Source organism: Triticum dicoccoides, chromosome 7B (genome assembly GCF_002162155.2).
Source record: "Triticum dicoccoides isolate Atlit2015 ecotype Zavitan chromosome 7B, WEW_v2.0, whole genome shotgun sequence".
Lineage (NCBI taxonomy): Eukaryota > Viridiplantae > Streptophyta > Magnoliopsida > Poales > Poaceae > Triticum > Triticum dicoccoides.
The window spans coordinates 475,590,184-475,602,391 of record NC_041393.1 but is presented as its reverse complement, the minus strand read 5'-3'; the positions used below and the strand labels follow the sequence as shown (position 1 = coordinate 475,602,391).

General features: G+C 42.7%; 1 protein-coding gene across 3 annotated transcripts in view; it reads left to right on the top strand.

Annotated features, from left to right (window-relative positions):
* Window positions 1-1,863: 1,863 nt before the first annotated feature.
* Window positions 1,864-12,208, top strand: part of LOC119340679 (GDSL esterase/lipase At3g43570-like) — a 26,470-nt gene continuing 16,125 nt past the window's right edge. The window contains exons 1-3 of one of the 3 annotated variants that reach the window (XM_037612603.1): window positions 1,864-2,236; window positions 10,923-11,053; window positions 11,170-11,403. In XM_037612603.1, the coding sequence (XP_037468500.1) occupies window positions 1,981-2,236; window positions 10,923-11,053; window positions 11,170-11,403 (621 nt within the window). In that variant the 5' untranslated portion in view covers window positions 1,864-1,980. The remainder of the gene's footprint in view (window positions 2,237-10,922; window positions 11,054-11,169; window positions 11,404-12,208) is intronic. The other 2 variants (XM_037612602.1, XM_037612601.1) reach the window with 2 other exon arrangements.

The window sequence follows — 12,208 nt, the reverse complement described above, 5'->3', positions numbered from 1 at the left end:
TCCACATTTCTTTGGGTTTTTAGTTTTTCTTCATTTTTCTGATATTATTTTCTAGGTTTATTTGGTTTCACCTGTCAGGAGCATGGTAGACCTGGCCATGGGAAGCCCGGCCCGGCCGGCCCAGCCCGAAAAAGCCCGATCCGACCCGGCCCGACGTTGCCCCCGGGCCGGGCTCGGGCCTAGATTTTGAGCTCGAAGGCCGGGCCGGGCCGGCCCGGGCCCGTTGTTTTCGCATTTCTCTGAAGGTCGGGCCGGGCCGGCCCGGAGCCCGACGGGCTTTTACGTGTTTGGGCCGGGCTCGGGCCCAGAAAACAGGCCCAATGGCCGGGCCAGGCCGGGCTCAGGCCTGGGTTTTTTTCGTTGGGCTTGTCTAGGCCCGGCCCGAGGTATGGCCAGGTATAAGCACGGGTGTATTGTGTTCCTGCATGGAGCGCAAATGTGCTTTCACATGGAGCACATATGTGCTTCGCACGGAAGTACGGGTGTATTGTGGCTTCCAAGTGAAGCATATTTGCGCGTCACCACGCGTGGGAAATCACTAGTTTACTTGGTAAGCACATGTATGCCTCGCGCTGAAGTAGTGGTATATTGTGATTTATGTGCTTCACGCTGGAGCACATGTCTGTCTTGGGTGGAGCACCTGTGCGCTTCACCATGCACGGGAAATCACAAGTTACAGTTTACTTGGGAAGGGAGCACATGTGTGCTTTCTCGGAGAGCACTGTTGTGCTTCACCGTACGATAGCACAAGTTAGTTTCACTAGAAAGCACGAATTAATACAATTCAAAAGCACATGTTAATTCACTTTGAGAGCATTTTCTGAAAAAGATTTATCAAAATATATATAACATCACTGCTAAACCTCGTCTGGTGGCACACTTGAAGGAGCGCAACAATCGGATATTCTAGGGTATCTCTTCTACTCCGGCGCAGCAGCACCTGATAATCAAAAAAGGACATCGAGCTCTGGAATGCAGCACAGAAGTGCAAGATCTACAACCTGATGCATAGACCCCTAGAACCTAACCAGGCACTTTCTTATCTGATTCATGTTGCGTTTTGTGTGGCAACATGCAGCACTGCCCGAACTCTTGATGGTGGCCCTAGGGCATGTACTTTCTCCTCTTCTTCCAAATATATTTAACATGAGCTTTGATTTTGAAAATCTTGATATGAGGAGCACATCAAGAGAAACTGTTTGTGATTTGAACGCAAGATTCAAGCGACGTCGTTCTGAAAAATCAAATCTACGGAAAACACACAGATAAACTCACTCGTCCATTTTCTCATCCCTCATGGGCAGGGAATGAAATATCTCCAAAACTTCACGTACAAACGTTATTTGTAGTCACCAGGGAAGATGAGAATAATCTTTTGCAAAGGGTATCATTCAATCAGTGATTTCGGGAAACTAATCAGTAGGGTGGTGTCGACGTACCCTGTGGAGCGGTGGACCATTCCTATACTACAGTCTACAGGATGAGAAGAGGATAACGCTGTCAGGCGACGGAGCTCTTGCGCCTGTAGCCCAAGCCGCCGCTGTATGGGTCGACGGCTGACCGACTGGTTCTCCTTGGGTCGGTTCGCACCGCTATATTCGATCGGTCGGTAGGTTTGGTAGCCAGCGAGTCCCTTTCCACGGATGAGATCGCGATAAGCTACCGATCAGCTTGCACTACAGTGTAGAGCATATCATGGAGGTTGGTGGCCTCGTAGTATAATTTTTTTCTTTTCGCCATCATACATTAAATCGGCCCGTCTGGTAGGAGTACTACGACAGAGAGCATTACTATTCAATGCACGCGATGAGCAACCAACCGTATGCATCCATCATCGGTGCGCGCGCGCATGTATTCCGATCGGCTCCATACCTCGCTATATAAAAATGCTCCCGCGCAGTGCGATCCATCGCGCCTGTGCCAGGACTCCGGAGCATATACCGCTAATACATTGTACACGCACGCACGCACGCAAGTACAATGCCTGGCCATGCGCTGCTGAGCAGCATGCTGCTGGTGGTGATGGCGCATCTCTCGCGCGCCGATGGAGCAGTAGGCACGGGTAAGAGCAAGATCTCAGCCGTCTTCATGTTCGGCGACTCGATCGTCGATCCAGGCAACAACAACAACCGGCTGACGGAGGCGAGGGCCAACTTCCCGCCGTACGGGCAGGACTTCCCTGGCGGGAAGGCCACCGGGAGGTTCTCCAATGGCAGGGTTCCTGGGGACATGCTAGGTACGTACGGACATAACTATAACTACGCTCTGTGCCCTGCTACAAGACAATATTTATATAAATCCATTGACCGAGATGAATGTTTTGTTTCGACCATGCCGCAACAATGCAAGGCTGGTTGTTTTTTCCTGAGAAAACTTACGAACTATTCATCACTCATAAACCAGTATCATTGAACAGTTTATACACTGGCCAGAATACAAAATAAACATATTACAAGATATGACTCAAGAAAGGAGCAATAGTGTAGACAGTAACTTAAAAAAAACTAAAAACAGAAAGGTGACGAGCAGAACAAGCTAAGCATCTTATATGCTCTAGCCGTGGATGGCTCTGATCATGTTCAGCACCGTCCTCGCCAGTGTCTAATCATTGATCTTTTCCAACGAAAACCACGGCTGAAAGAAAATAGATGGTGTAAATAAGTAGCTAGCGGGTTGATTCGAAATAACTCTTTCAGCCACAAGTTTATTACGACATGTCCAAAGTGGTCATCAAAGTCGAAGCTTCCTTGTCCCCGATGTTGCCGGCTGATTGTTTGGCTTTGGCCGATAAGGTCCGTTCATTTGGAGGTCTTGACGGGTCCTCCGTGACAAATTTTGAGTCGCTTGCTCGGGGAGAGATGATGACACAATGCAAACAATTTTGACGGTGTCTTTTCCTCGGCGGTGTGTATAGGTCTTATGAACACCATGTCGGTCGGGGTGTGTGTGTTTCGTAACATTTTTTGTCGGTTTTCTGTTGGTTAACCGGACAACTTTATTCTTCTTTTTAAAGAAATTGAGATCCGCATGGTAGAGGTCCAAAAAAAAGTGACCAAGCAAATGCTACAAACACCCTCCAAGCAATTCTACAGTTTTGCCTTTGAAGACCCGTTAGTATCCAAAGCAGGTATGAATGAATTCGGAGGAAGGTTACGTAAATTGCATGTAACAGTTCCGTAGGTGTAGGATTACTAGTCTATCACAGGTTTCTTTTTTGAGAAATTTTTAATCTATTAACAATAATACTAGATGTACAGGCTGATTGATACAATACTTCACAGGGAGAGAATGTGGCCTCATCTAATTGCCCCTCCCCCCCTGATTTTCATGGGTGGGCCCGCCCACCTAATTAAATCTCTGCCAATCACAGCCCATCAGCCCTGTAAACTCCATGTAACTTCCCGTACGTCTAGCATTGCTCATCTATTAATTATTAATCATGGCTATACAACGGATATCAGAAATAATAAAAAATTACATCCAGATTCGTAGACCACCTAGCAAGGACTACACGCACTAAAGTGAGCCGAAGGTGCGCCACAGTCATCGCCCCTCCCTTGCTGGAGCCGGGCACAACTTGTTGTAGTAGACAGTCGAAAAGTCATCGTGCTAAGGCCCCATAGGACCAACGCATCAAAATAGCAACCGTCGCTGATGGAAAGAAGGTTAGATCGGAATGATCCAACCTGAAGACACATGAACAAAGACGAACAAAGACTGGATCTGAGCAAATCCACCAAAGACAACCACCGACCGACTCTCGCGAGATCCGCTAGTGACACGCCGCCACACACCCTCCGACGATGCTAGATGAACCACCGCGGGGCTAGGCGGGGAGGACCTTATTTCATCTACAAGAAGCCGCCGCCGTCTCGTCTTTCTGAGCATGACACAAACCCTAATAAAACTTGAAGAAGCACCTAAAAATAGAGCCCTTCCTTCGGTAAGGGCCGGAATTCACCGCGCACCCATGGCCCTAAAGCCACAAAAGACGTGGCAGATCGGCAACACAGCCGATGAAAGGTAGAAAACATAGCCATCTATCATAGGGTTTTACCATGCCGCATGGAAGGACAGGTGATAAATTAGTGTACATGGATTTGGGCGAGAAGAAGCCCGAGGTTTCTACCTCTTAGCACCATACCGATGATAAATTTAGTGTGCAAGGCCCGTTTTGAAAGCTTACCGCAAAGCTAATTTCACAGGGATTGAGGTGGCGCTTGAAGGTGATGTTTGCTTGCTGCCCCTAAAAGCATCCTTGGTGAGAATGTCCAGCACCGAGGCCAGCACAAAGAGGTCTGAGAACTTCCCATTTTGGGGGAAAGAGGTCTGAACTTGACGTAGAGCAGAGTTTCACCAGCCCGGTTAGCTAACTAGAATTTGGCGTCGTCTCGCATGGCTGTGCACAAGCTTCTCAAGTTGTTAAATCTTTATCGACTGAGAGTTAACTAAGTCTCAGTGGATGCTATATTTATGAGATTTTATGCGGAAATCCGTACATTTTTCTAAAAAGATTTTTTCTCTTTTTATATGTCATTTGACTGAGACTTGGTTAATCTCAATAGACTCAAATCTAGGCACATTCTTTTTTTAATTATTTTTTACAGAAGTTTTTTTTAATCCTAACTGTACACGTACCCTGGTACTTCCCAAGGTCTATGTGGAGTACCAACTAAATCCAGCCGTTAATAATGAAGGGCATTAGAGACCTTCTGCAGTCCACGTGGTGGTTGAGTAACCTAATCCCAATCAACTTGTGGTAACGGCGCCGCCGCAATGACCGCCGCCGCCATCTAGGTTTCTGAAATCGGTCGCCTTTGTTATAAACGAATCTGACGGCGTTGCTGAACACAAATCGGCCGTCCCTGTGGTTTGCTGATCATGAATTCCCATATGACCAAGTATTGATTGGTAATAAAGTAACGTGATTCAGAAATCCTTGTTGAATCGTTCATGGCTGCATGATTTTGTGTTTCTCTTCACTAGCGGAAGAAAGGAGCATACGTTGGTACATGATCGAAGAACTCGCAGACACATTATCGAAGGTGTATACATTGGAGCACGATCGAAGCACTCTAATTGGTGCACCATCAAAGAACTAGCTGCAGCTAACTACGGGAATAGCATCATACTAGTCATAAAATTTTGGATCTGATCTAGCGCTAGCTCTTGTAGATGAATTAAGGTACTCCATGGTATTTAGTTGCAGTACTCCTTGATGCTATGGAGTACTGCCTCTTTAATGACCATTTAAGCGCACCCATTGGATCTCAACAAATGAATGCCTCATATTAAACTAAGGATACTGTAAAAGAACTCCTCTATATGGCTCTATCCTCACATGAGGGCAACTACAATAAAATGATGTAGACGGACTGTAAGACATTAAATATTATATTTTTACTTAGTTAAAAAAGAGAGAAGAGGAAAGAGAAGAGAAGCATGCTACTAGTTAACAACCGGCTGTAGCATGTGCTCCTAGACACTTTATGAGAGAGCGATGTGAGCCATGTATCAACAAAGTAGTATATATTTATATCCAGCTATTGTACTTGCCGGCTATAAGCTTGGCTATATATGACGTAGCACTATTATATAGCCGGCAGCTGACTATATTATTAACCATGCTCTGAACATGAAAAGATGCACGTTCTCCTCATTTGTTCCGACGTTCCCGCTGGCCCCTCCGTCCCTTGGCTCTTTGCGTTGTTGTTACTCTGAATCCATGCGCGCGTTGATGTCTTCTGCAACTCAAATGAATCACGGTCGCTACTCCGCTATGCAATTTTCTTCAGCCCTAGCTTCGTTTTAGCCTTGCTTCTTGGTATCCCCAGCGACAAAATTGAGCATAGCTCAGAAATGGTTAGATCCTTGCGGTTGATCTAATCCACCAGATTTCGAAATCTAAATTTGACATTGGCGCTCGTATTTTTCTGGATTTACTTCAAACTTTCTGGAGCGATATGCTTGTATGTGAGCATCTATGATTATAATGTGTTAAAAAAGTTAAAAACAAATCCTCTTTTTTGCCGGAAATAAGAAACATAGCAGGACTGGTAAATTTCCAACACGCCACGCCCTCACAAAATGCCGTACGTGATGGATTTTTTGTGCACTCAAGTCCTACTCACATGAATGGAAGGTGGAAATTTAAACAAATCGCAGCAGCTAAATCCTAATGCATGTCCAGCATCGCCGATTAGTCCACGGACGGACGTACCATCTTAATTATTTCGTAGATGGACCACCAAATGCAAGATGGACGAAAAAAACCAACTCTTCCTTTGGGCGCCAGTCCTTGCTCATCATCGAGCTAGCTCTCTCCCTACCTTCGTAGAGTACTCTCCCTCCATCCCTCGCCAGATGATCCACGTTGAACATCGACCAAGCAGTTGCATTAATTAAGCTGCAATTGAGGGAGAAAATTAAGTGCATTTCTTGTGGATCCCGAGGTAAAATCTACCATATTCCTGGGCTGCACAAAGTTACTATGGTTTCCTGAAAAATTTGGGAGCCTTCAAAGTGCAAGATTCTTGCGTGGCTCATCACCCAAAACCAGGTTTGGACAGCGGCCGCGCTAGTCATGGCCGCCGCCGCGCCCGGCTCGAGCTCAGCCATGGTCGCGCCCGGCCGCGCTTGCTGCTCCTGCTACTCCTTGCCACCCGCGCCGGCTGCTCCCTGCTACTCCTTGTCGCCCGCGCCCGCTGCTCCCTGCTGCTATTCTTTGCCGGCCGCCGTTGCTGCTGCTCCTTGCCTTGCCGGCCGGCGCCGAGGGGTGCACCGCCGTCGTGCTCTGGGGTGCACCGCCGCGCTCTGGCCAGAGGAGCGCCGCCGCGTGCAATGGAGGGGCGCACCGCCGCCCTGCTGGAGGCCGTGCTCCGGCCAGAGGGGGAGAAGGAGGAGGAGGGTCCGCCGGGGGTTGGATGAGCCAGCCACCGAGCTGCGCGTGCTCTCGCTCGCCGGCAACGACCTCTCCGGCGCGCTCCCCGACGCGTCCTACGCGCGGGCGCTCCAGGAGCTCAACCTCTCCGACAACGCGCTCGCGGGCTGGCTCCCCGCTGCGCTCCTCAGGGCGCCCGGGCTCGCTGTGCTGGGCCTCGCCAACAACTACCTCGCCGGCGAGCTCCCCGCCGTGGGGCACGAAGACGAGGTGTTTGTTGAAATGCCTAAGAGAGATATAGGAGGAGCAAAAAGATAGACACTGACGTGTGGGTTCAACTAGTCAGAAACGCGTTTAAAAGAAGCGAATCGGGCTTTTTTCAGACTTGGTAGTTTTTAGTCAAGGATTAGTGAGAAAATGATAGTTTTCGGCATAAATTTGTAAAGTGGTAGTTTGTAGTCACAGTTCCATGAATTGTGGTACTTTTCTTTTTGTTAAATACTCTCTCATCTATCAAGACATATCTAAGCGTAAAGCGGTGGCTTCTGTTGCCATGCTTGTAACTTGGGACATATGGAATGAGTATAACACAAGGGTCTTCAACAACAAGCACTCACTCACTTAGATCATTTTCTCGCATACCCTCAAGTAGTCTGTATTGTGGGTAGCCGCATAGACGAAACACTTGGGTTTTATATTGCCAGGAAAGTAGACTTATTTTTCTTTTCCTTTTTCACCTTCAGGTGTACAGCCTGTTTAATTCTCTTCTTAATTAATGTGTCAAATCTTTTGCCACCTTTCAAAAACTATGGTTGCCTCTCTACATTGGTGAATAAACATTCCAGGTTGGAGCCCGACAATTACGAAGGAAAAGAGAAAGGTTGGAAACCTGACTTCTTACATAATTTTGAGGTATACAGAACAATATACCTACTGCAACAGTTTAATCGTCTACCTTGTTAAAGTTTTTATAACGGAGTTTGAGTGGGATCAAGCAATGTGGGATATGTACACTTTACACATGCTAACACGACCGCACCCTAATTGACGAGTGTGTTTTAAATTCGTTGGCTTTACTGCCGTCTCAAAGTAACCCCTGCAAATTTTACCGATTTTCAAAAATGTTAGCATATACATGAGATGAAAAGGTAGCAGACACACTTGTGTACCAGAGTTTTAAATTAAAAATTGCAAAGAAATTAAAACAAAAGCAACTTGATGGAGGAACTCCGAAGTCGGCGGTTCTTATGTCACATCCTAATTAATTCCAACAGTGAGCACCATTTAATGGGCTTGTTGTAGTATGATGCTCCGTCAAAATTTCATCTAACCCATGTCAGTCGACATCTTCGTAGAAATTTCATTAATGCATGGTACATAATCATAGAAGTGTTTATTTCATACTAGGTAAGAGTCAACGCATTACAACGGAAACCCACTCAATGCATGGGTGATATGTTGAGGTGATACTATGGAAAATCAAGTCAACCAGAAATTTCATTCAACATTTCCCTCCTATTGTTACAACATAATATATGTGTAGTGCATGTATTTGTTTAAGTAAAAATATATAGATGATATACTTGAATGCCCATGCATTATTATGGAGGAAAAATAGGACCTAAATGCAACTTGCTCATTTCCCAATTAAACCGAGGCACCTTGTTCAATGATATGAACTCCCTTGCCATGCAAGTACCAACTAAACCTAGTTTAGTGTTACAATAGAAAAACATTAAATTGCACGTAAAATATTCCGTCATTCTTTTTTATTAAGAACCATTTCATTTGATCGATATATCAAAATGATACAACTACACTAAACGAATGCCCGACCTCTGCATAACATGATGCACACATTCAATGTGTTCAACATAACGCAAAGTTCCATTGTATAGCGAAATAAAAGGTAGCCTAAGATGGCGTAAATCATATCCAAAGATTAACTCACCATCTATGATGAGAAGAAAACATGCCTAGTCATATGATCTAACTGGGTAGAAGCCGTCATCAAAAGGTCTCTGTCCTCCGTCCTCTACAAAATAGAAGTAAAGAGTCATCATGTACATGAAATGATTAACCTAGATAGGAAATTAAACACCTTTCTTGTTAAAAACACACACACCAGCCCTAGTAAGACATAGTGCCCAACATAAGATTGCCACCCTCACAATTATGTGCAGAAATTTGTTTGCCAATACCATGCTACTAGTCGTCGAACATATTACACGCACTACATGAGGGACAAAGGTTTGAAGCCACTTGAACTATGACCCACACTGCAGAGCGAACTTACATTCAAAAATAGGTGTCTAATAGTCTCGTCATGTTGGCAAGAAACAATTTTTACTACCTTACCAACTATGGTGCGTCAAACTATGCTAGTTAAGATCACACCTCCATTAAAAATCAGGGAAATATCTTCACTCGAAGAGGTAGTTTGAGTTTCCACTTTTTTATAGGCAGGAATACTTGCAAAAATATATATGTTGATTAGGAAAAATATATTCTTGAACTCCTTACACATGTTTGTATAAAAAATGAACCCACAGTACTTACTCAATATAATAGCTAAGAAACATAATTTCCTCATATATGCATAAAAAGAATAGTCATAGTTACTGGTTAAACCATTAAAGTGTAAAAAACATTTCATCATTGGTTCTACAGTTGTGTCCACCCTGATTTGTTTTAACAAAAAAGTCCTGGAATTAAGCATGGGAAGCAACCTTTTTTCCCTCTTTCATACCATCCAAATATGTTTATTTCGTATTCATTTTGATTTCGAGCAGAAAGCCGCAACAAAGACTTGCCATGTGAGGAAAACACGTGTTTTAACAAAGCCACTTACATAGGTGGCAGATTTGCCAAAATGCAAACAGTAGATAGGTGCACTTGGAGGACTTCAAAAAAATAGTTCTACATTACAAAAAACCAAAACTTTTTTGTACATGCACAAATACATATATAACACGTTCAGGGGAATTTTCATAAAAATATACTTCCATATGTAGCGTAGACAAAAAATTAAATGTGTACATGAATATGGGCCATTTTTATTGTTGTGCTGGTTTTTTTGTAGCTTGAAAATTATAACATTTTTGAACGAAATTTTACAGATCCGTCGCGAAGATGTATAAGTTTTCACAGATTTTTATTTTTATTTTTTTTTGAAACTTGCAAATATAATTCTGAATCATTTGAAATAAAGCCATCCGATGCACCCGTCCACTAAAACTTCGCTATCGGAGATTTGGGAGTACCCGCTCTCTCTCCTTCTCGCTTTATTCTTGTCCTTGTTGTTTTTTTGCCATTTCAGAGGATGCAATACTCAGCTCATTCATGGTAAACAACTTTATTTCTAAAAGAAAATGTGCACACATAATCATCTATTCTTAAATATTTGCAATCGATTGTCTAAATTTTCTTTCCATGCAACAATTCCACATCTCCAAGTCATGATATAGTCATCTTTTGCATTAATTTGTTCATACAAAACATGCCACCTCATTACCTCATGCATGCCATTTTTTAGGGGAACTAAGCCATGTAAAATAATTTTACATTCCTTTTAGTTTTTCTAGAGCTTATTTATGCATTTTTAATAGGATTCCCGTACCATTGTGTGGGGTATCGTCTAAATATGCATGTGTGTGTGACACTAAAAGTTCTAATGAAAAATATGCAGTTTTCTTCTTCATAAATCATAGTCATCCACCCGCAACATAAAATTGTACTCATCAAAAATAATTTATCGTTTGAAGTTTCTGTTGAAACCACACGACCCGTTCCAAAATATATAATGATTTCCTTCCGAATTATTCTTAATGCTTATGATGTCGACTGAAATTAGTTTTCACAATATCCAAAGATGTACCTACCTATGTATGCAAGTTTTATGCCCCTAAAAGGGTTACTTTTTAGAAGAACTATTTATGAATTTAAACTCTCTAATAGACTGGAAATTTATCTATACACAAAGATTACGGTATTAGATCATGTAAAAACATCACTAATTAAATTTTCTTTCTTGATTAAACAGCTTCTAAATTAGGAGTCAAAGAGTTCTTACCACCGTACAATGGAGATGATCTTGAACTAAGTGACCTACTTACTGGTGTCGCATTTGCCTCTGGAGGCAGTGGATATGACCCCTTAACTTCAATACCCGCAGTAAACAATCGTAACACATGCACCTCAAAATATAGTTTTTGTTATATTTATTTTCAATTTAACTTGAAATTAATCTTGTTATCATAATTTGGAAATACTATTCTCTCATGCTTCAGACTGCTACTTCAAGTACTGGGCAACTTGAATTATTTCTTGAATATAAGGAGAAGCTAAAAACTTTAGTCGGAGAGGAGGAAGCGACACGTGTTATCTCTGAAGGCATTTACTTTACTGCCATGGGTGCAAATGACATTGCAAATAATTATTTTTCAATTCCACTGAGGCGCCATCAATATGATCTTCCTTCCTACGTGAATTTTCTTATCTCTTCCGCGGTAAATTTTACTATGGTAAGGGATATTAAATTTTGAGGTTATAGTTGTTCGACATAAACTAAGTTGACTCTCTCTTTCTCCGTAAAAAAATGTTATTGAAGTTTTTAAAGTTATGCATATTTCCACCAGACTCCTATGAACCATTACTTTTATAGTACATGTAAAGTTTCCCTTCAATTCCATCACAAATATTCTATATCTAAATAGATAGCCCTCGCTAACTTGTTTTTGAGCACATGCAGCTATGGCACCTCATCACAATTACCACATCACCCTTATTAGCTTTACTAGTTAATTGCATGCATGCCTCCTCCAGTCCATACTTCCCATCTCCCGCACCACAATGTGATTTTTTTTCTCTAACTCCCTTTCAACTGGTAAGTGAGGGCACATATGGTGAATTTAGATAATTTGTATTTAGGAGTGTCACAGTTGTTTGCTCTACCTGGAAATAAAAAATAGTATGGTACTTAAACATTCCAACTAAATAATATAGTTTATTTGCCAATCAAAGTTTCTAAACATCTACGTCGAAGGATTGAATGCATGTCACACAGTCGTTTACTTCATGTTGCTTAGATATTTTAGTTTCTACAAATATCCAATCCAATATGTAGGGTGTCATCTAGTATACATAATTTATGTGTTTGTGAATTTACTAGATTGTTGACTTTTTGTATAACATTGAATTCTCTAAGCAATTGTTTCAGTATATATAGAAATGTTTTATAATTATTGCCTTATCGGGGTTTCATAAATGATTTACACTCACCTACTAGCATTTTCGATATTCCTAATAGTTTCCATTGATTTACATTCA